The sequence below is a fragment of the Netta rufina genome, assembly GCF_964035555.1.
Source record: "Netta rufina genome assembly, chromosome: 5".
NCBI classification, from domain to species: domain Eukaryota; kingdom Metazoa; phylum Chordata; class Aves; order Anseriformes; family Anatidae; genus Netta; species Netta rufina.
The window spans coordinates 63,713,462-63,738,878 of record NC_140128.1 but is presented as its reverse complement, the minus strand read 5'-3'; the positions used below and the strand labels follow the sequence as shown (position 1 = coordinate 63,738,878).

The 25,417-nt window shown below is 43.1% G+C and overlaps 1 protein-coding gene across 2 annotated transcripts in view; it reads right to left on the bottom strand.

The window, feature by feature from the left end:
- The window catches only part of MDGA2 (MAM domain containing glycosylphosphatidylinositol anchor 2), a gene marked incomplete at both ends in the record, with an annotated part of 324,685 nt that overhangs the window by 24,405 nt on the left and 274,863 nt on the right, over positions 1-25,417 (bottom strand). For both annotated transcript variants that reach the window (XM_084287611.1, XM_084287612.1), the window contains 2 exons: positions 1,961-2,138; positions 21,340-21,488. In XM_084287611.1, the coding sequence (XP_084143737.1) occupies positions 1,961-2,138; positions 21,340-21,488 (327 nt within the window). The remainder of the gene's footprint in view (positions 1-1,960; positions 2,139-21,339; positions 21,489-25,417) is intronic.

Genomic DNA, 25,417 nt, shown 5'->3' with positions numbered 1-25,417 from the left:
AGTCACTTTAGGTTTACCCTATTGATTAGCATCTGGTGCATGATTTCTTACCCTGTGACTTTGTTGACACCAGAGCAATAGCACTGAGCACTGCTCCAGAAGTGTTTCTCCATCTGGGGCACAATGTGATGGCTTCCTCTCTCCGGGCAGCTGGATTTTGCTTTGGTACCCATCAGCACGTTTGAGATGGGATGTTATTCACATCTGTGCTAATGGCGGATTCTAGCAGAAAAAAAATCTACGGTAGACAAAATATGCCTTTTGTGTGGCATGGGAATGTTCTTTCTGCCAGCCTGGGGCTCAAAATGCTAACGACATAATGTTTCGTTAACAGCTCAAATTCAGTGCTGTTGTGAGATATGGCCAAGACCTCAGTCAACCTCCTGAGACCTGCCAGCGTAAAACTGCCACCAAAAAGGAGTAGAAGTGACTGACTGAGCTGAATGTTATCATTATTTTTATTATTATTATTATTTTTTATTCCTAGCAGGAGCTGGTCTAATGGCTGGAGTACTGGTCAGTATTTAAGTCACGGGAGAAATTTCAAGGTACACAGGAGAGGACAGTGATGCAAGCCTACCTATCACAGCCAGCACAGAGACTGGGATTGCTGAAATCCCAAATGTCTGCATGAAGCTTTTGCTCCTGATCACCATCCAGAAGACCTTGGGTCTCCCTCGTGTACGTGGGAAGCCCCAAGGAGACCAGCTTCCTTCCACTAAAGCTGGAACATGGACATTCACTTGAGTATAGACCCCATATGATGAGCAAAGGTCCAATAGGAGTTGCAGCAGATAGATTTAGTAAACAAGTTATTTAAAATCAGTATTTGCTGAGATGAGCTTTGGGAAACACTCTTAGCAAACACTTCACTACAACAGGTAAAACTTAAGATTCATCAATCACCATTGTTAGCAGATCTGGCATTAAGTGAAATGTGCAACTGTGTTATTTAGAATTTGTGTTTGAGATTGTTTAATGTAATTTGTTCCCTTGATACTTGCATCACTGCACTGTGATGTCTTCAACAGAACTACCTTCTCTCTAAGGTATGTCTTGTCCTTCCACTGTAATTTTTACAAATGAGAAACAAAAAAGTAATTCAGTTATTCCTTAAATAATTGCTCTCAGAAAGGTATTTTTAGTTATTTTTAGAGCTCAAGGAATTAATTCCTCATAATGCTGTGAGACTGAATGGAATCACAGCATCATTTAGGTTAGAAAACACCTCTAAAATCATCAAGTCCAACCATTAACCTAACACTGCCAAGTCTACCACTACTACACATCCCTGAGCACCACAGCTACACGTTTTTTAAATACCTCCAGGGACAGTGACTCAACCACTTCCCTGGGCAGCCTGTTCCAATACCTCACAGCCCTTTCAGTGAACATTTTTTTCCTAATATACAACTCGAACCTCTCCTGGTGTGACTTGTAGCCATTTCCTAAGGATGGAAGGACTATTATATCTTTCCTGTTAAGATGGATAAATCCTTCTCATGAAAAACTTCTGCAGGAAAATACAGAAACACCCTTTTCTGCTTGCATCAAGCTAGGAATAGTCTTTTTGTTTTAATCATTAGCATTCAAATAGAAATTTCTCAAAACATACTGATTCTGACAAAATAAAATAATATTTAGAAAATACCAAAACACCAATTTGACATCTTCAGAATAGTGCTTGTTATGTAGATTTTTTCTTCAAAAACTCATTGCCCTACCAAGTGTTCAGAGCAAGAAGTAACTCTTCAATGAGAACAATTTCACAAAGATAACATTAATTTGTTATATTTTTACATTTATATTATAGAAACTGACATGATTTTGGCAATTTTGGCAAAAACTACTGGACTGACAATTCATACGCACCGTGCAACACAATGCAGCTGTTGCAGCAGACCAAAGGCACCACTGAAGGCACCACAACACATTTCCTTGTACACAAAGACCTTCTTACCACTATACTTGATGACCCGGATGGTTGAGTCCCCCTCCCCAAATCTGGTGATGGGCGTTAGTCGGACTTCATATGCCTCTGGCTTGATCAGCTCTGTGAGGTTGTAGGTAATTAGTTCTCCCTTCTGAATGTTTCCATTCACTGTAATTTCCTGCTCCCACCAACGCTGTTGTCCAGCCTAAAATCAAAAGAAGGATGGAAATGTCAGAGCTGTATGGATAGATGCTGTTTTCACCGTTGGGAAACCCCGCAGCCCAGAGCTGCCCATTTGCTGCTGGCCTCACTCCATCAGCACCCATCGCCTCCCCTGCCAGGCAGCGAGGCTCCACAGCTGTCATTTGGGGGGAATTTGGAGCTAATGAAAGCATGGCGGAGGACTGGAAGGCAGTTTGATTTCCAAGCACTTACCACTTTTGGTGAGTGAGAAAGGAATAGGCTAGTGCACAATTATCAGCAATCCTTGTGGTCTCAAAGATGGATGGATTGAGAGAACAATGAAAGTCAATAGCAGCAAACAAGAGGCTGTTTTATTAAACTAACAAACAAACAGAAAACGAAAACAAAAAACCCCAAAGCATAGATTTCTGTGCTTTATAGACTGCAGTGCTTTCAGCACCAAAATCTATAGTTTCTTTTATTTATATGCCTTTACCAAGCTATGAAAAAAATACCTAATTAAGAAGGCACCACAAGAAGAGTTCCACATTGTCTCTGCATTGTGTTGACTGCTTCACAGACAAGTAGAAATTACGCACATTTTGGGCAGCAGAGTGACTTGACATTTCAATATTACTTGCAGGTACTCAGGCTTATTACAGACACTATCTCCAGGAAACAAAGGAAAAATCATTAAATATTTACCACACAATCCAAGACAACTGTACAGGTGCAGTTCAGCTAAAATGAGAAGTTCACTGAGCACACTGTGTCTGTAGTGCATAGAAATTCTTAGTTATCCCATGTTCATCAGTGCAGAGCTTCATGATTATTAAAAATGGAAAAAATTTTATTCTAAAACTTTAATTTGCAGATGCAATAAAATTGTACATTGAAATCACTGAAACCTAGTACTAAATCTACCATATTTCATCCAAATAAATGATATTTGCAGCAACACTAGGAGACTTCAAGCTTTAAATTTATAGCAGCGGGAAAGAGATGTCAATTCTTGGATCATTAAACCATGTCACACACGTACAATTATTGCCCATTAAATAAAACCCAAACTGTGAAGCAAAAAATAAAAACAATCCTTGAGAAAGTTGGGTTTGTGGAACTTTGTCCTCAGTTTGGTACCACTGAAGTCAATGTGTGTTTTATTGTGATTTGAGCGTTTGCAGGGATGGGTTAAACCGATGCTGAGCACATCTGTGACATTATTTCTGCTCCTGCACATGCCGTATGCCGTGCTACAGGCTCAGGTGGCTCCTTAGGGCTGGCCCTGCAGGGCTTAAGCCATGCATATGAGAAAAAATCTCAGATGAGGTTAAAAATGCAAAAACAAGTTTCCGTGAGGAAAAGTTCATATGTTTAATACAAACTCTGCGTGTGCACAGGGCGGCAGTCTGCCTTTGACACCCAGCACCCGGACCAGAAAGCTTTTGGATGAGCATATGGGGCAGGAGGCACCAGGCAGGCCAAGGGCTGTGGGCTGCCCAAGCAGCACCACCCCTCTGTCTCCCCAGCTAGCATCACCTCTCCCCTGTTGAAAGCATTAAAAGAACCCCCTTGGAAAGACACGATATTGATAAAACATCCACCACGACTTTGTACATAGCCTGGAATGGTGGAGCCTTCCTCTGCCAGTGGTTTTCCAGGGCCACTATACTACAAGGAGGTATTAACGATAATATACTGCAGGTATATGTTTATATTATATCTTTATAAGATCTCATGAAACATTCAGATTTGACAGATTCTGTCAGATGCCAGATCTTTGATAGCTCTTCATACATAAGTACTGACCAACAAAAAATGAACCCCATGGTGCGTGCAGTTGAACAGAAATTCATCTTTTTCTCCTTGTTTCTTCGCTGGCTACCTGTGAATGAGGACATGCCGTGGGTACCAGCTGGGCTTTGCAGTGTGTCATTCTGACACCCTACAGCCCACAAAGCCAGCACTGGCAGGCATGGAGCCTCACACCACTCAGATACCTCCCCGCTGTCCTCTGCCGATGAGCAGCCCTTGTTACACCCCACACCCACCTTCCCAGCCTACAAAAACCCCCCAGGAACCACCAAAACCCGAGTGCTCCAGGAGAGCGGTGCCAAATTTATGCACGGAGAATGGAAAGGTGCGTGAAGGGGCCAGGCCACTGCTCTGCTCCTTGGCCACACCAGGCACAGCAGCCCCTGAGTTGTGACCAGCACTACGTGCTCCCAGCACAGACTGAATGAAACACTGCAGAAATGAAAGGAAAGGGTGTCCAGACCTTTCCAGCAGCGGGACTGATGCATAATGCACCGTGCAGCTCCCCGGGCTGCCAGGGAGCCTCCCAGCAATCGATAAGCCTTGTCTCGAGGAGACTGCTGTCCTTGAGAGCAGGGCGAGGGGTGTGCTGCCGAGAAGACAATAAGGATACTTATGGTAAGATTGAGACTGTGTTTTTAAAGCAGTGCATTGGGGGTTTGCCCATATGAACCTTCTCGCTTGCCCCGAACGGATGGATGCTCGCCACGTCTTGTGCAGTTGAACTGGGAAGTGCTCTCAGATAGAAGCTGCTGCTCAACGTGGAGACACTGAAAGCCTTTGGCCAGAGCACATCCCAGCTGTTTGGGAATGTCTGTAAATCTGCCGCATTACCTAGTGAGTCAGACAGAATACTTTTTTATTTTAAATGTGCAATGGTTTATGTTTCTATATTTTTAAAAACATTATTTATATTTTCTAAACTCTGCAAGAGTTTTTAACAATTTACCATGTCAGCTGTGAGCTGCATACCACTACATGTTATTTCATGATTGTACCCGTCTCTTTTACAAAAACTAAGAATCAAAGGAACACAGAACTCTGCAGAACATTGCTTAGTTTCAACATTAAAAATAAAAGAACAACAACAACAAAAACAATAAAACAACAAAAAAATCATTTTTTGGAACAGACATCATCAGTGTTTTGTGCTGCATGCTTCATGCCAACAGGGTGGCTGCCAGTGACATGTGTGAATGCTGTGCTAACAATGCTGTGCCACGGGTTGTGTGAGCTACCACGGATGCTCTGGCAGCTGTTTGAAGTCAGCTAGCTGTTGCTTTGAGGTATTCCTGACTCCTTACAGAGGTCTACTGTAAAAAACACTCCCTATTACACGTAGCCTTTGGATATGGGGATACTGAAACACACACTTCAGCAAATATTTTTAATAATTAATAACACATTTTTAAAGTTTCCTGTTACTAAAGCTAGACTTTAATTTCTATCAAATTCAGTTGCTGCTTTGGATTATCACCCTTCTCTACAACTACCCACAGAAGCAAATAAAGCAACTCTATTACTTTATTCATTCTGAAAGGAAAACAGTTTGATTTTTCATTTCAGTACCAGGCATCCTAAGCCGTACTGGATATTGGTATTTCTCCATAGGAAGCAACACATCTTTTTGCCTTGCAATCAGCACCGACTCTGTTCTAATTCTAGTTTTTACCATGGAAACCACAAAAAAAAAAAAAAAAATACTCCATAAACATCTCAAAATTGTCACTAGGTTTGACACAAAACATCCCCTTGCCTGATTTTTCAGCTCAGCTGCTGAACAAATGAATAAAGAAAGCCCGTACCCACACAGCTCCCATGACGTTCAGCTCAACCCTGAGCAGAACAAGGCCAGCGGGGTGCTGAGGGTGAAGGGGCTGCCCAGGGCCATCCCTTCTGGGGCTGGGGACACCGGTTCCAGCCCCTGCAGCAGGATGGGAGCTGCGTGGAGCTGCTCAGCAGCCCCAAACACCAGGCAGGGTCCCCCAGACTCCATGGGATCCTCATCCCAGATCACAGCAGTGGTGCCCTGGGCTGGCACAACAGTTCTGGAGCTCTGTATGATACTGAGGCACCAATACCAAAACAGTCCAGACCCTCTGAAAATAAGACGCAGATCCCTCCATGGAAGTTCAAGCTCCTTGCATGGATCTGGGGCAGCTCTGCAAAGCCAGACCCCTGGAGCAGCACCCAAGCTCCTGTCCGCTCAGCATTTGGCCATCCAGCACCAAAACCAACCTGGCCCTCTGCCTCCAGGGCTCTGGGCATCTCCTGCAGCTCCCCTGAAGGGGCAGGAGCCACCTGGGCATCACCCACCTCATTGGAACCCTCTACCCAACACCACTGATGGAGCAAAGACGCTGGAGTGGGGTGTGCAGCCTCTCTCCAATGTCCAGGCTGTGCCTTTTTATATTAAAAAATGAAGATTAATATTTCAAAGACAGAATACAGAACTAAACATCCCTGTTAAACTCCTTCCTGGATGTCAACTTGTGTGTCTGGAGCTCTGAAGTTAGGAAGAATCGGGGTTCACTGAAAAGGAATTTTTGAAGGAGAGAAATTATTATATCCTAACAAAGATAAGGATGCAATAAGCATTTGGAAATTGGCTTTGACCAAACTGAAAGAACAGTTTCCCAACGGTTTGTAAATGCCTGTAAAAGACCTGAGGAAAAAACACTTTAGCTCCAAGAGCATTTATTAGCATTTTCATGCGTCTAACCTGTAATTAAATTAGCAGAGCACACCTACATTCAGTCCATCCAGAGCATGGAAGGCTTCACAGGGACTCTTCCTTTATCTTGGTTACCTTAGAATATTTAGAAATCTTTGTTCCCTAAAGCTAACAGAAAAGTGAAATGAATTTCCCTGACATCAGAGAAAGGGTGTAAAAGTGTGGCAACGTTTTATTGCAACAGGCTGAAACCGTCTCCTGTCTGCTGTCAATAAAAGGGTATTTATTCCTTGTTTCCTATTGAGAAACCAGCCAACACTATATTCTCTAAAAGACGTGAACATATAGATTTCCTGAGAAATTAATCCTATGGGATGATTAAATATTGATTGTCTATATGCACAGTTATGTTTATAAAAAATAAACACATCTGTAGTCCATTGTACTTGGCCTATTGATTTCAGCCATAAATTTCTTTATTGACTCAAAAAGACAGACAAGCATCTCTTTAATTAACGACAACCGAATGCAATGTGTATTAATCTACTGCATACTCTGATAAAAAAGCTCTTGCAGTCCTTAAAGTCATTTTTTTACAATCTATAATAACGTTGACAATTGATTTTTCTTGAAAAAAAAAAAAAAAAGGAGTTTTCTTTAGCAGTCACATATATAAAAGAGCAATGGGAAATACGTTGTTGATGGGCAGATACTGCTACCCATCTGCACGCTGGAGAGGAACACTTCCATGCAGTGTCTGCCTCATCTGCTGCAGACATCCAGTGGTTACTCTTCTTTAACACGTCTGCCCAGCAATGTAATCAGAGCTATCTCATTTTCAACACAAACCTTATCAGATAGGTGGCAACTGTGTCAGCTTCATTTCAAAGGGTACTTACAGCCCTGAAATGACTCACGGTGACAAATACCTGTAATTCAGGCAAAAATAACAAGGCCAGCTGCAATGCATGCTCTGCCACACTTATCATCACTTGATTTTCCACTGCGCATCATGTAATATTGCTATTGATGACATCTCTCTTCTTTTCTAATATTTTCACGTGTGATCACTGGAACTGTCAAAACCCCACAAATGCTTCTGTGCTGAGCCTGTACCCACTCTCCTGCAAGCACGGACACCAGCCACTGCCACAGCAAGGGGGCCCAAGAGGCCAGCACCGTGTGGTTTGCCTGCCTGGGCCAGGGATGTGCCGAGCCCATTAGCTAACAGTAATGACCTGGGCATATGACTGTCCTTCTTTACATTACCTTAAATTACCATTCTGTATGCCTCCTGCCATTCATTTTATTTATTTTACCTTGAATTACCATTCTGTATTTTGCCTGCCATTCATTTGATTTATTTTGTGTTTGCATCTTTGTGTAATTGGTTTTATTTGGTACAGGGAAAATCATCAAAACAAACAAACCAACAAAAACCCTCATTTCCTCTTTTTTTTTTTTTTTTTTTTTTTTTTTTTAAGGAACTAAATGTCCCTGAGTTGTTATTAATTAGGAACTTGGAGTCCAAAGACGCAGTGTGTTTTTCACGGACTACAAAATTGATGGATGCATGGTTCAGATGCCAGAAACAGCTGTCCATGATCTAAAACTATGGCTTGATATTTGCAAGATAAACAAATGGGAACAATTTAAGGAGTTCTGGAAGCTACAGGATCCAACAATTAAGCTATCTTTAATTATGCATCACAGCTGAAGTTTTAAAGACAGGATAACCCAGGAAATAGGAGAGGTCATTTTTGTTGGAGTAAAATCAAAATACAGCATGAATGCCTATTAAAAACTTGCTAATTACACTGCCTTCTGTTTTAATATTATTATTTTTATTTTTTTTATATACAAATGAATGATGATAAAAACATCCTTTAAAATCTAAATTAGGCCACTTCGGTCCCCTTGCTAACTAAACTGCAATTTAGGGTATTCAGAGCTAGAAGGTCTTCCTCAGTGTTTCCTTACTTTTAATAACCTTACATGCAGGGACAAGCTGTATTCGTTAGGTGCAACTTTCTTTGATCGGAAAGGCAATAAAAACGTACCTGTATTCACTTTCTCCTTTATGGCAGATCGGCTCCATACCAGTGCATGTATGGGTACAAGAACTGGGCTATGGCATGGACAGAAAAAATTATGCTCCATTTTGCAGCCAGTGCCTGTGCAGCTTTCATCAGAAACCCTTCTGCGAGCACATAATACAGATTTGAATATGTCTGAACCTGCATGCTGCTGAATGAAAATAGAAGTTAAAAATACAATAAAGCCAAATCGTGACCAAAGGAGACGTGCAAGTGACCTGCTCGGGGCAGTCTGAAGAGACTTGCTCATTATCAACCCACTGGGACTGCAGTCTTCCGCAGACTAAAAATAAAGAAAAGTAGGAAGCTTAATTTTTTTGTATAACAAGCTTGAACAAGTTAGTCTCAGGCATATAGGTACAGGCTAACTTTTTACATCTTGTTTAAACTGGAGTGGTTGGTTTTCTAGGTCACTTGGGCTGCAGCGGTGTGGGGATGGTGGCTATCACCCACAGAGAAGTGCATCAACCACCGAAATCGGAGCCACGGGAACTTCACTTCTTCTCCAGGGAAGTCTCACGCATTTCACTTGTTTTCATCCTGCTGGTAGCAAATATCAGAGATTTGGAAGCACTCGCTTATCGCTGCTTGAATGTTTGTGCAGCTTGGGATACACTAACAGGTCGCATTTATAAAAATCTGCCTGGACCTGTCTTCAGTGAAAGGCCAGTCACGGAAACGAAGCACCTCCACGTGGTGCCTCGATGGCACCAGAACTGCTCAGAGCAGCTGCACCCTGCCAGCAGAGAGCTGCAGCCAAGGCCACCACTGCCACCCACTTAGGAGCGGCTTTAGAAGAGCACAACAATATTTGCAGCCAGGCAAACCCGGGCAAAAAAAATATTTAAACCCAGGTGAAGTGAAACATTTGCTGAGTGAAGCGAGAGCTTTAAGTTAAGGTCCAAAAGTTCACTGTGCACAATGTGGGTTTGATCCAGGCAGATGTTACTCTCTGTTATATAGAAGCTGAGTGGCCTTTGGGACCATTTTGGTATGCAATTTGAAAACATATAGGAGAACATCAAGGAAATTCAACATGTAGGGTTTTGTGGCCTTTTAGCACAAAATCCTGATTTTTTCTGTGCTCCTAACACAGCACATGCTGTGCTCTATGTTTGCTAATTTATTTCACGACCTTCAGACTCTCCCTGTTACCGAACTGTGCTTCATGACTGCACGTTTAATGGAAGCAACTACTGGAGTGTTGGCCAACTCCAAAGTCTGACCAGGGACACATGAAGGATGCTTTGAAATACAAAAACTTGGAAGAATCTGAGTCGCCAATTCCAAAGCCAAATCCAAAGCTGAAATACATTAATGTCAGAATATTCTCCAGAGAGCTATTAATGAGATGGAAAAATGTTCCTTATGCGTAGACAACATCTTGGCAGACCTCGGCACCTTCAGAAGCCAGCGAAGGGTGACCAAAGCTATGCAGTCACCATGAGGAAAGACACACAAGGTTGTCCCCATCCTCCAACTGGAGGCTGGGCAGGATAGTTATAAACAATGCTGTGTGATTTGTGATTCTTTATGAACCTGTGTGTGCAACACTGACTCTGAGCAATGCAAACTCCCTATAGTTTACACTGCTTTTTCCACAACTGCTACATGCAGAAGGATTTATAGTCTTTTGAGTTGCACAGAAGCAAAATAGCTACTCTGATAGTGTCACACATTTCAGTTTTACTATTCTTTAGTCTGAATACATCCTCACTCCATGACTTAAACCAAACAAGCAACTACCAGTCTTCATTAATAACAAAGTGTATGCATCAGCTAACCCTACGCACAGTGCCAACAGGGTCAGAGCTTGGATACCCAGAGCTTACCCAGAGGTTGAATAAAAATATGAGCACTACTAACAAGACAAATATAAAAAACATTTTCAAATGAACAACTTTTCTTCTGGTGGATCTTAGTGACAAAAATGCACTTGGGATTGTAATGTCCAGCCGTGGTCTCCCCAAAGCACAATGAGTATCTTCAGCCCTACCCTCACTAACCCTTTTAGGTATAACCATGCCAAAGCTTGGGTTGTACCACTGAGGGTGGATTTTGTCTGCTGGCAGAGCAGATCCTGGTCTGCAGTGTCCCAGGGGACAGAATTCTTCAACGCACAGGGACAGGGAGATGGAGCCGAGTGTCCACTCACTGCAGTAAAGAAGGGTTTACGGCTAAATGCAGAACTGCCCTGCTGCCTTTGCCAGAAGCAAAGTTTAAGTAATTCCTTCCTTCCTCAGCAGAATAAATCGAGGCTCATCCTCACTTCTCACAGTGCAGTGTCCCGGGGCTCTGCAGCCCCCACGCACTGGGTGAGGGACCCTCTGGAGGTGCCGGTAAATCCACTGCATGCCTTGTGCAAGGGGTATACACTGCAAGTCCTTCAAGTAAAGGCACAATTTCAGAGTTTAATGGAAAGTGTTGAAGCACCTGCTGACTGAAAGCAGTCCGCATTATTTTGCTCTCAGGAAAAGGTCACAGTGTGGACTTCTCAACCGTGTGAACTCAGATCAGACATAGCCTTGCATGTGATGACACTGCACTCAAGTACATACCTTTCTCCTCTTCCTTAAAGAAAGGCTAAAATGTGATATAAACCAGCAGAATCCATTTTAGGACTTTAAAACTGGCTGAGTCCCGGAGGAATTCACACAAGTCTATGGGATTAAACAAGAGCTGCCCTGTTCATTCCCCGCCCCAGTGGCACAGGCCTTCCCACTCTTGCCCCACTGCTAGCCAGCTCTCAAAAGAGGTTTTCAATTTTTAATCCCCGTTTTGTTAGGCATTCACAAAAGGCAGGTTAATTATTAGAACCATGTTAAGGATGGCTTTAAGGGAAAGTTTCTCATTCTTTCAGTGACAGAGCGAAGCAGAAGTTCACACACCGGGACCTGCCACTCTCACTCGTCAGAGTGCAGGGCACAGCAGCGGGGGCAAGCTGGGCACTGCCAGAAGTGCTGCCGCCAGCAGCAGGGATGTGGCCCTGCATGTCAAACAGCAGCTTGCCTGCAGTGGCCACATCACTGCTTTTAGCAGGGCAACTAGAGAGAGAATTACCAAAGTCAAAAATCAGGATCCAAAATCCAAAATCAGGATTTAGTCCCTAAGTTTAAGCTAAACACTTTACGCTTGTAAGAACAACTACATTGCCGCGATCGGGAAAGTATCCCAGGACAAATTTCATATTTCAGCGATGATGACTTGGCTGAGCATACCACAGTGCTACAACCTTCCTTGGTTGGATCCTGAACGGCACACAGCACACTACTGTCACTAGTGAGCTAATTTGTTTTTTTTTTTTTTTTGTGATTTCTAAAAGCTATTTATGAATGACATTTTTTCTTTTCCATACAAAATAATTACATGGTGACAAGTCAATGAATGTGGCTGCAATCAGGATGACAAACCCAACCCTTTTAAAGCATGGCATGCTGGAGCTTTACTCTTTAGCGTTCACAGTGAACGCGCTGGGTTGTCTCGGTAAATGAACTGGAAAAACAAGACTGCATTTTAAGCAACCTACATGAATCTCTGCATAAATAGATCAAGGGGTAATAATGCAATAAGACAAGCGCGTGATGCCAATGTGCATTTTCAAGGAAAGCAAACATACTGATTTTGTTTAAGTTTTTAAGTAAGAATGATTTTTTTTTTTTTTTTGCCAAAAAATAACAGCTCAACTGTCAGATAAGAACGTTTCAACAAACCATTTCTTAAACACTTAAGACAATCACTGCATGAGAGGAAAGGAAATAGCCACTAGATTTTTAATGAAGTTCTCAAAATGTAACTGTGATGCTTTAAATCAGCTCCAAAACACAGACGCATTGCAGTAGGGTGCTGATTTGCTTATTGAATGGCAATATGGTTTGTATTCGATTTAAATATATGTATGGTTCAGAGAATAAAGAGTTCTCTAACAGCAAAAGAATGGATGGAACAGTTGTCTTTAGGGCCAGATCACTCATCCCAGCAGTATATGGTTTCTGTAATGCACATTACTTGAGGAAAACACTTAGTGCATACGCTAGCTAATACATTGTGATTTGGCTAAATGTCCCTCATCTAGGAGCAAGCAAAGTCTGTTTAAGGAATTGCCAATCTAACTACATTCTTTAAAAAAAGAATGAATCTCATTTACCATCCCTTTTCTTCAAATGGAAATAAAACTTGCACAAGCCTCACAAAAACAAAGAAATCCTTCCTGGTCTCAGTTGTGCCAACAGAAACAATACATCTTTGTGGACTGGGAAAAGGTTTGGTTTCTTAACGGCACTACTATTTTTTATCGGTAAAAATTATGTTTTAACCTTTTATTTTTTCTTCTGAAATTGTATAGATCTGTTTCAGCAAGGACAGAATTTCTGGTGCGAGACAGGGAGACCATGCCCAGCCCCAAATGCCCCAGTGTCTGGCAGGCAGCTGGGATCCCTAAGCCATCCACTGAGGAGCACACAAAGGCCCAGATGGGTCTGCAGATACACTGCACACCACAGTCCAGCATGAGGGTCCTGGTGTCCCTCTCGGTGACATGGGACACCCAGATTTCAGGCTGCCTGTGCAACTCCAGTGAAGCGCCTCTAAGCGTGAATCAGGATGCTGCCTTTAAATATGCAGAGGTAAAAGTCCCTTTCCCAAGGCAAGCCCTACCAGCACTGAGTATTTCTGACCATTCTCATTTCAGTTTCTTAAACTCATCTCAGAGAGAAGTGGTGCCAATGGGTTCACTGCAGCCCATGAAATAAGGGCTGCGGGGCTGTATCCTGCTGACATGGGGAGAACACAGCGGGTGCCCTTAGGGCAGGTCTTGCATGTGGGACAGCAAAGAAGATGCAAGGATACAGGTGGAGCCATCACAAGGAAAAAGGTGAGGCTCATTCAGAGAGCAACACTTCCAGAGCCGGTCTGAGAGCTCAGTCCTGGCATTATTTAATTTGGGGGCACTTGGTGATCTCAGGAGTGGGGCTCTTTGAGTGCCTCCTGTGTGTGTGGATGCCGTGGCTGGGGCTGCTGCTCAAGGGACCTCAAAATCCATCCAGTTCCAGCCCCCTGTGTCAGGGCCTCACTGCCCTCTGAGGGAAGAACTTCTGCCTTATATCTAGTCTAAATCTACCTTATTCTAGTATAAAACCATTCCTAGGCATCTGAAACTATCTTCACTAAAGAGAATGCTTCCTTCATCTAAATTAAATTTCTGTAACACTCACAGGCCCCTTCCAATATTAAGTTATAGCTGCAGTTATTTATGCTATCTTTTACTATGTTGAAAAGAACACTGCATGCCAAGCACAACTCTTTACTTGTCATGCATTTGCTCGATGACATATGACTTAATTTTTTGTGTAGATCTTCAGTTTTCAAAGATTCATTCCTCTATTTTGCAAATCCTTTAATATTTTTGAGAAACGGTATGACATCGTATGGAAACAACACAAACAAAACCAATGTTGTCACTTACAGGCATTTTTTGAGACACTTTTGCATTACAGGAATGTATAGTTTCTTCTGGAGGGGTGCCCACCTGGCTCAGCAACTTGCAGAAAACCCCTGGGCTGGACACTGAGGATGAAACGCGCTGCTCAACCACACATGGCTCTGACTGCACCACTCCCAGCCAGAGCTGTGCTTCAGTGCACACACGGGTACACCTGCAAAGGGAGCCTCTACCCTACCTCAAGTGTTTAAATGTAGTCAAAAGCAAGTAACTTGTTTACAGAAATAAATTCCTCTAGCTTGAGTAATTCTCTCACTAAATTGCTCTTCAATTCAATCCATTTTCTCCTGCATCTTCCCTAAAGTTTGACTGATGCACTGCATTTGTCAGCAGTAATCAATTCATACTGCAGATTTTCCTGCTGAGCCAGAGTAAATGAGAACCGAGTGTGACAACCATGCACTGACCAAAGCACTACGGACTCGGGCAATGCTGGGTGGGAGCTCAGAGTGCTGAGTACGAGCTTGTCTCTACTCTTTTTCATTGAAGCGAAAGGTGCAGTGAAAGCCTCAGGCTACATTCCTGTCTCTGCCTGAAGCACACGAGTGTAGTGACCACCTCCTGCCCAGGGAGGGTTTGTTCTTTAGGAAATTACTGCTTGCACGTTGCTGGAAGAAGTCAAGAAGGAGACTTGGCCATGGAGCTCCCTGGCTCAGGAGGGGGTTTCACAGACCTGGCTACAAAGTCAGAGAATTCATACACTTTGCCCCATTAACAAGTTTTTTCTTTTCTTTTTGTTTAGTTTTGTTTTTTGATTAATGTGATCTTGCCTTTCAATTTTTTTCCATAATGATGTCTTTCTCCTTATCCCATCCACATGCTGTCAGAGTACTGGTGGGGCCCTCCGGATCTGCTGCACCTCTATTCCCCATCAGATTTGACCCAAATGAAGAGCTGGGTTCCAAAACCACTGAGAGTGACAGTAGGACAGATGGACAGACACAGGCAGGAAAGTCTTCTGGGTCTTGTTTCTTTAAGAAGCCAGGCCAAAAAGTTAATGTAAATTAGGTACTGAAATCGGTAATGAAATAGCAAGAGTTTATTTCAGTTTGCTCATATAACAAAAACCCAACCAAGGCAGTCCCAGCAGGCAGCAATTGTGTTGATCCAATGACTACGTCAAATTTTGCTGAAAGTTTTTTTGTGAAGAAAAGGAGTTCTGCTTTATGGTGCAAATTTTGTGCTAATGAGAATGGCCATATTCTGCCTGGGACTTCTGTTTGCATTGCTAGCAAACACAGCCAGCTACCTCCAACACAAGCACACCGGCAGCTCTGGGGACCCACAGCTCAACGCCCAATACAGGAGTGTGGATAAAGGCAGGAGCATCTTTGTCAGCCAGGACACCATGGGATCAGAGTCAGAACATCAGCACCCGACAGCAAAAGATGTATTTACGTATTTAACTTCTACCTCTGACTTCTTAAGTCATTACCATTTTTTTTCCCCCAAAAATATGCATAGACATTTGCCTTATCTATCAGAAAATTGGGAGAAGTAGCCGTATTTTTTAAATGGCAACTAAAAGAATTTGGTACAACTCTCAAATGACAGCCCTCAACTTGCTGTTTTGAAAGACAACCCTCGGTTCTGTGAAGAACAAGCATAACAAGCATCAGCATTGCAAACTGAAAATTGTAAAACAGAGCCATTGCTTCTCTAATTCAATTTACCAACCCCAAGAAAATCAATAAGAATCATGCCTCTGAATGTTGCACTACTTTTTTTTTGCTAAATTCTCTGTCTCTAATTTCACAAGTGCAGATATAAGAGGAGAACAGCAAAGCCTCGTTTAGACTTCCTAAAGGAAATGCACGCTGTGAAGAAATCCTCAGAACAGCTATTTCCCTCTGCAGAAGAATGCTTAAAATGTTTCATGAAAACATTAGAAATATTCCCATATACATTTGAATTAGCCTTTTCAACTCTCCCACTTCCCCTGCTAAAATTAATTACTACAGATGTGAGTACTTATTTGTGAATGGCTCTGAATCAAATTTCTATATACATTTTGATGTACTGCTACTGTAAATTTTCTGTAGCATAACAAAAGAAAACACCAAGCTTGCAAACATCTTTCCCACTGCAATAGATTGATTTCATGATGACAGCACCACGATCCTGATAGAAGGAATGTTTGCAAAATGAGTACCCATCAGGTGGGGGCCTTGAATTTGCTAAAATACATAAATTTCTCATAAGTGGCTTTCATTCTAAGTATGTTATTTTAGTAAATACATGATTCCCATTCATCTATTTCCATTTTCACTCTACAGGCAGAAAAATGACACTTATTTTTCCTTGTGATTGCCTCTTCCCCTGATGGCACCTATCCTCTCCCAATCTTGACTTTCTTAGTTTCCCTGATTTGGCGTTAAACCAAGCTCTGTACTTTTCTCAAACAACTTCCCTAGAGCTCTCACTGTGTTTTCCCTCGGCATTCCTTTAACCTCTGTTGAAAATGCTGAACAAGTTTCTTCCGTGTCGTGCTTTCCTACCATTAAATTACCCTCTTGTGCCCGAGACGTGCCTGTATTTTACTGCTAGTGACAAGGTATGTGACAGGATGCAGGCTCTGACAGAAATATGAAGCACTCTTCTGGTGACTCATACGAGGTGGAGCCTCGTAGCCCTATTCCAGGGACTTTAAGAAATTAAAGAAAGCCCCATGTGGCTGGCCACTGTGCTCACAGAATGCAAAGATGCCCAAATCCCTGTATTTTTAATAAATTACTACTTATTTTGGTCACTGCACCAGACAGATGGGGCCTGAAGGGGTCTTTGAAGTAACCAGACTGTGTGATTGCTGCATGGATGTGGTCCTGTAGAGCAGGTGACGGTAAACTAAAATAAAATGAATTTTAAAAAGTGCTGCTGGAGGCTTCTTAACAAGTAGTCTTCCCAGACTTGCTTGCTTCAAATCCAAGTGAAGGTGAGGTGGGTGGTTTGTTTATGCCTCCTTCCCTTTTTTATCATAATTCACTCAGAGTGAAGTTGATTTGGGAACAGAGAGAAATCTGCAGCCACTTCACGCGAGCAGTTCTGGAGTCAAAGTTTGATGTCTTTGGAGGTTTTTCAAAGCAGTAAAGTGAGATCATTTTCCCAGACTCTCAATTTCAACTTTTTCTAGCTACAAGGTAATTCCAAGATTTTTGATTATCCCTCCCATCTCTCCATCACCTTCAAACCCCTCCACGACTATGTTGGGATTGCTGAGATGAATTCAGTTCATGTGCTCTTCTTCCTCTGCTGTCAGATCTGTATTTTCAAGCACAAATTGTATTGCCCACATGCTTTGACAAGTGACCATAGACTCTTACCTACTTCTCTTGACCGTGTCCTTCTCTATCTCCAATTTCCAACTTACTCTCATACAAGACTGTGGTAATCATAAACGAGCATTTCAAAGGGACCTGCTTTGCTGCTCTATGCATTTCTTATTTTTTCTGCTCAAACTTGTGTTCAAATTTCCCCTTCACCAATGGGAACATTTTTAGGGAAGCTCTGAAGCACTAGAACAATGTGTTCCTCTGGGCTCAGGAATGTGTTCTCCTTCACTGCCAGCCTGGAAAAAGCTCCAAGTCTGTAACATTAACATTTTAAAATTTCATTTTATAAAAATAAGAGGTTTTATACAATGCTGAGTGCTTTAGATCCATTTTTATATTTGCCTGACAGTTGCAGAAAACAATGCAAAGGATGTGCTTAATAATTAAAGTTTTAAAGGGCAAAGAAGCCTGATAATAAAGTACGACATAGCCAGGTTCTTTCTTCATTAAAAAGACAAATTGCTCTGCTAGGAATTATTAGCTTATATAGCATTATAACAACAGGAAGATATTTCTGCTGGCTGGCATGTAGCAGGACTATAGAGGTGGAGATGCCTCTGCCTTGACCAGTTCAGATGAGCAAAGTTTTGAGAAATTTTGCTGGCAACAGAAACTAGAAACTGGCGAGAAGCTTCCAGTGCCAAAGGTGCAATACAGGCAAAAAGCAGGGGAAACTGGTGCTGAAGCAAAGGAGCTGGGCCACGCTGAGGTCAGGGAAGGGTATGTGATGAAAAGAATTTTGTTCCGTTTGCCTCTCTCCAGCAAGGCAGGGAAGAAAGGCAAGCTGTGTGGAGCTAAGGTATCTGTGTGTCTTCCATTAAGAGAATTTTATAGGTCTCCCCCCATGCCTTTATTTAAAGCTACAAACTGCCCATGAAGCTCAGTGATGGTAGCAGTTTCTATGTCGAGTGTGTCCTGATGGCATGGCAGCGTGTGGTGGATGCTCCCTCCTGGGAGGATCCAGGAGGAGCAGCAATTATTTTAGAGCACTTTGCTTTCTCCTCTCTTCTGTTATTGCATTTTGGGAATTCTTTCTGTAACAGGACTTTTTAAGAAGCACAGGGTTTTTCTAGTTGACACAGCACATGGAGAGTGGCCTCTTGGTGCTGGGCTTTAATTGGCTTTGAGGACGCTGAGCTGCAGAATCTGCCCCACCTGCTGCGACACAGCATCCAGCTGCTGAGCAGTGCACATGGTTCTGCTCCTCCTTAACAGTAGTCACTGCTAAAAAATGAGGCACCAACTATACAGCCATAGGGTTTCCTTGTCGAGTGAGTGTAAGAGCTGCTGTCTGTGTGCTTTTATAGGGCCTGGGGCCCTCAAGCCCACCTGGCTCCACCGGCCAGGAGCCAGCGCAGCTCTGTACCTCATCCATCCCAGTCCACTGAAATCCCACAAATCCCACAAGTATTCCCCAAATACTGCCTGGAGTCTTTCTTAAGTGAAGTGGAAATATAAGTCAGGTGTAGAGAAACAGGCCTTTGGACTCAGATGTTAACATTCTTAATACAAAACCCATTTACTAACAAAATAAAGGCAATGCCATTCAGCTGACCACAAGCAGTTGCCAACACACCGACCCAATGGAGCCCACCAGCAATGTTTTGCAATGCGTTAGAAAATAAAAATGTTCAGAAATGTAGTCACTTAAGAATAGCAAAACCCTGTCAAAAATGCACTGCTAACTCAAATAAATTATCTAAACACAGACGTTTCAGAGGGCAACGTGCTGGTAACAAGTAGCGGCAGGTGTCAGAGGAGGTAACGACTTTAATTATCACCCATCTTTTAGGGGGAATTACTACAGTAATGGATGTGTGTCCGGATGGCTCACTGGTTTCTAAATTACCCAAATTTTAAACGTGGCTTCAGACAGAGGAAAGGAACATATTTTGATTAACCTGAGAGTGGATTGTTGAGGTAATTAAAGTAACTACTAATTTTAAGTACCAAAAATAGGTAATTAAAAGTAAGTTAAAATGAAATGGGAAAAAAAAAAAAAAAAAAAAGAAGAAGCTAAAGACCCTAATGCCACTAATTTCATTGTTATTATTTTTTTTACTTCAGCAAATTCTTTTTTACATTTAATAATTCCTCTTGGGTACTGGGAGTAACAGAACTGATTTGTACCCAATGATGCAAAGAGTTGCATAAATATTTATTAAAAGTCACTGATTTTCATTCCAAATGAGTCAGATTCAGGCAGAAGCAGACTCTGAGCCAGCACCTGCCAGGTGTCAGAGCTGCTTGGGGACCTGTCCCAGGCAGCTCTACCACTGTGCCATGCAAAGCCCCATCCGCTCAGCATCAGCAACGTGCTCAACTTGGGTATTTGGTTTGCAGCTTGCTAAGCTCATCCCAGCAGGAGATCTGTGGGATAACAAAATACGTTGTGCACTCAAATTTTCGATATCTATATACATCTTCAAGAATTGGCCTTAATCCCTGTTTTCTATTCTCCCCGCACAGACTATTATCTCAGGCATTGAACACCCAAACATGTACTTTTCTCATTCAATCAATTCGAGTATTATTTAAGAAAGGCAAGCTCAACAGGAGGGTGCAAAACAAGACCCAAACAATATCTGGCAGATTGTCCCAGGTATGTAGTGAAACATCTTCATTTAATGGCAGCAGGCCCGGGCTGGGAGCTGGGGGTGTGTGGGACATGGCACGGCACAGCACAGCTTGGCACAGCTTGGCACAGCTCGGCACAGCTTCCTCTCTGTGCTCACCTCGCTCTGCCAAAGGCTGGCAGCCCAGTGGGTAACAGGCGACTCGGAGGTGAGCGTGGTGGCCAAGGAGGCATCCATAGCAAGGAGCATCATTTCAAACAATGCATATTTTCCTTGAGAAAGCCTAGCAATGCCCAAAATCAAGCTGGCAACATCAGCGTCTGGCATATCTGTAGAGTTTCGCATGGACAGAACCTAGACAGGATCATGGATAAATGGTATGGCGCATTTTTTGCCTTCAGAACACAGACTTTTTTTGTATGGACTTATCTGGAGGAAAGCGCAAGCGTGAACAAACATTAGGTGCCCCATGAAGCAGAGTAAGGGAGAGGTGTTCCAATTTAATAATTGAGTTTAAGCAATGCACAAATTGGTTCTTTCAATTTAATTGACTATTAAAATCAAGCTTTGTAGTGATCACTTTAAAAGAAGACATGATATTTTTCCTTTAAAGTTGTGACGGGGTGAATTAATGGTGATGACTATCAATTCCTCCGCAAGCAGGTTGGTCCCACACATCCTTAAGGGAGCCAAATCCCACTGATAAGTTCATCGCGAATCTACAAAGGCCCATCTGTGATCAGCTTTAATGTGGTCAAGGAAGATGTCAGTTCTCAAGGATCACTACACGTTTTGGTAGCAAAGCTACAGCTATTCCTGTATGTATTAATTTACATGGAAGATCTAATACAAGATATATAGATACAAAGAGATAAAAAAAAGTTTAATTTCATTGCAAGCTTCTTTTATGCAATCTTCCCAGTGTATCTTGAGCCGCAGCCTTTGCAAACCTGAGGAACAGCTTTTTAATCTCTGCATTTCACACTGGAAATGTGCAAATTAGTTTCCAGGATGTGCACACGGCAGAGGACTACTCCTGCAAGATGGCAGCAAATCTTCCAGAAGGAGGAGAAATGACTCTGATTCACAGAACGTGAAAGGAGGGAGGAAAATGAATCAATAATGTAAAGTAAAACAAAATAAAAAAAATGAATAAAATAAAATAAGGCCAGGCTGCCTTCACAGAGGTCAGCACATCAAAAGACACCTCCTGTATGAACCAATTTCTCTCCTTACCTGCCTGATCCCTAGGCGATAGGCAAGGATGCGGTCCACAGCGTCGGGGTTCATCTGGGTCCACTGGAGGCTGTAGGAGTAAACACGGGGTCTGTTCTGCCATAGGGGGTTGTAAGTGTCGTAGTAGAACTCGGGGGCATAGGCTTTGCCTGCAGGGGACAGCAACAAAAAAGGGAAAAGAAAGAAACCAAAATGATCAGACAGGCAGTTTGGGAGCCAAGTGTTGATACCCAGCCTGTAACCGCCCTCATCTCCCTGCATTTTGAGTCATTCTGTTAAACATCTTCCAGAAACGCATTTTGGAATTATCAGCCTCCATCCTTTTTAAAAAGAGTCGTGGCAATGGTTTGCCTTTATCATTGATTGCTCCATGGCATCCTTGGCCCAGGTGTGAGCAGGGAAGGGGAAAAAATCACTGAGCTTCTAACAAAGCCAAGCTGGAGCGATGTAACACAGCTCTGCACTAATTTTTCATGGCCCAGCTGATTAAAATAGAGATATCAAAACAAGCTGCACTGCACTGAGCAGGGTAAGACTCAGTGACAGCTGCTGTACCTGGCACAAATAATACAAAATGACATCCGTGAGCTGGGAAATACAAGATGGATATTTCCAGCGACTGCTGCCTTCATCGCATCTTCTCCTCTCCCACCTCCCTAGTGAAAATGTACATAAGCCATCTTTTGTAACACCACAGATGTGCAGATTTACAGCATTATGTACATTATTTAGCAGAACATCCCAATCTGCACAAGAGATACAGAGGGGAAAATGACATCTCACCGTGCATCCTGGGTACACGGACATTTCACAGAAAGCTATTACAGCCTTCTTCCTTTATAAAGGTGAAAAACCTAAGCACGATTCCCCAAACATATGACAAAACACTATTTGAATTCATTAAATTTGAGTTTCTTTTAAACCCATGAATACCAGTGACACCTTCACAGGTAAAGTACCTTTGTGGCCTCTAGGGTGTCCCATAAAGAGTGATTTGTGTATAATAGCAAAAATGAGATAGAGTGCCCAATCTGGTTGCCCAACCATAGGCATGCAGTGGCATCTGAGGTGTACTGGGGTAGCTGAGATGTCTAACCGGGGTAGCAGATGTCTCACAGGAACTATTAGACACAGGACTTGCTAGAGTCATAGCTGGAGCTGCAGGCACCATCCCAGAGCCTGTACCACCAGGCACTGCTGTGCAAGCAAGCCCACAAAGGCTCCTCATAAGACTTGGTAGGGTTAGGGGCATCTGAAATTAGAGCTGCCCCAAAAACCTTTGAGGGGACAACATTTCCTTAAAATGCACAGTTATAGCATACTCCAGAACTCTCGGTGGACTTGACCTAAAGGAACAATGTGTTTCAGAAGTGAAAGAGCACACACACACACATGCCAGAGAGACACTCATCAGCTTTCTATTTTTGAGTCATTTTTCATTGATCTTTTATTTAGCACATCACACCACCACCACAACGTTGCTTCAGTTTCTTAAAGTAAAAAAAAAAACAAAACAACAACACAAAGTTTGGATATACTCAAAACAAGTTTTTACAGCTGGACTTGTAGGAAGCTTGGTTAACCACCAGTTTTTGCCCTGCAAGGTACAACTGGAAGGAAGCCCCAAGTCAAAACCAACTATCATTCATGGGACAGGTCCATCCTTGCCCTGCATGGCTCTGCCTTTTTCCTTTGAACTTCCTGTGGTTCAAGAGCAGTACTGTTAGGAATAGGACATGGCAAACACAAACCAGGTTCTGCTGTGTTAAACATGGCATTTTATCACCTGAATTGTGCAAAAAGGAGACGAAGCACGGGAAACAGAAACATTTGCAGGTGATGTTCTCCCATTAAAGGTCTACAAGACACTTGGCATTAGACAAAACCAGAAGCAGAATGAGGTCTTTCCACATCCCAAAGCTCATACCTGTTCTTCTTGTTCCGTGGGGAGATTTTGCCAGTGGAAGTAATTATGAAATGCAATGAACAAAACAGGATGGCCTCAGGAGAAGATGTGAGTTGCCTGCTCATGTAGACCTAGGAGAGGGGTGTGCATTCACTACTCAGCTCCTTAAATTTGGGTATTAGGAGTGTGTGCCAAAATACACAAGGTATTATTAGAGACGGATGGGAAGCGTTTTGCCATAGATGTCTCAAAACTTCAGTCATCAGAAAGGTAATGAGAAAAGGGGAAAAGAGAAAGGAAAAAGATTGTCAATATCTTGTGGTTACTGAGTAATCTTTTACCTTTGGCTGTGTCATCCTCTCCAGCCATGCCTTTCTTTCCAGAGGATGAAAGGCCCTTTTAGCCAAGCTAGTTCAGCCAGATTGCCCAATGAGGCTGCACATTCAATTAGAGCAGATTAGAGCAGATATGTTAGTGCTGAAGTAGCAAGCAACAATACTCCAAGGAAAAGAAGCAAAGCTAAACTGCTGCTTTCAAAAATGAAATGTAAGATAAATGAAGAGAGGATCACTGGTTGGTAAGATTTGTTTTCCTTATTTATGTGCAGTGGAAATAATAGAAAATAACCTCACGCTGAATGCAAATGATAATCTTCCCCCTTCTACTGCAGGTGGACATAATGGCATCTCTGGGGGTCTACAAAAAGGATCCATAATTAGACGCTTGTCACAATACAGGCACTTGAACAACATAGTCACCTTTTGAGAAATAATGAGGGCTCATGAAGAGTTGCATTATTCTAAATCCCTCCTAACAGAAGAGATTTCTGGTGCGAATGGAGATGCTGAAAATTTAACAACACAACATTAAGTCCTTAACTTGCACACTTCAGAAGTACAAGAAAGCTGGGCAGAGTTTTAGCGTACGCAGAAATCAGATGTTGCCTTTGATGGTGCAGGAGCAACGAGGCACACAAGCAGTGTACCTGGCCATGGAAGAGCTCACATCACCAAGACCCACCACCATCCAACTGTTCCATTTCCAGAGGAGATGTTGTCCAGCAAAGATTCTCCCTCACCACAGAAATAAAGAGATGATGAAGGGTGTGACAGAGCTACCAACAGCCCTCGGCTCAGTATGGTTTGGGTGTGCGGAGACAGCAGGTCACCTAGGGGAAACCACCTGCATTAAGGATTAGCTCAGCAGCCAGCTCCGAGCCCTGGCCGTGCTTGCCAGAGGCTATCATGTATGTCCTGCCAGCAGAGATGTCTCAAGCACGCTGAGCATGGGGCTGCTGCTGCTCATAGCCCATCTGGGCATCCCTTGGAGCTGCCAGCTCCAGCTCCATCTGCCCTTCTTCCCCCAGTCACACCAGCCTGAACTTCCAAAAGCAACCCCCCCTGTTTTGTTCTGAGTATAGGAAACTTTTGCCTGGCTTGTATCATTTGCCTTGTTCAAGCACAGGCAGCAGAAGTCACCTTCCTCTCCCTCCCTTCAGCCTGTGCAGCTGGATTTATTACAACTTTTCAGGACAGGCAGGCAGGGCTCAGCCTGCCTCTGGGACCAAACCTCACCAGGCTTCAGCTCCCTGGCTGTACCTGTGACAAACTGACCGTCTGAATGCAATTTTGATGCACACTGGTCTCCTGCAGCCCAGGAAGGGATCCCCAGATTTTTATCAATTGAGTTATATTGGGGAAAAACAGTGGGAAGTGTCCTTGGTCCTAAGGAGAGCTCTGCAAGGCAGAGCCAGGAGGGCCACGTCCCTGAGCAGGGCAACCTCTCACTGCCCCACTGTTCCTGGGGGTCCCAAAGGAGGAGGGTTTATGCCATGGCACTTCTTTGTGTCTGTTAAGGCAATCTGCAGTCAGGTTTAGAGCTCCATTAGCATGCACTAGCTTTAATTAATCCCTCCCTCTGTGCTCGCACTGCTGGAGTGCGAGTAACTGTGATGCTTGGGGCTCTGCCAGGCAGAGGAGGCACGGCACAGTTTAATGCAGAGTATAATATTGGTTTTCCTTCCCACCACTAACAAAACTTTTATTTTTTTACCTTCTGAATGTGTTGCATGTGCAGAATACAGCAGGTTGTGGCTCTGTATGGCAGAGGGCTACAGCAGGGGAAGGAGCAGTAATGCTGAGTGTGGCTTTGCTCATCTGGGCTGGCCCCTGC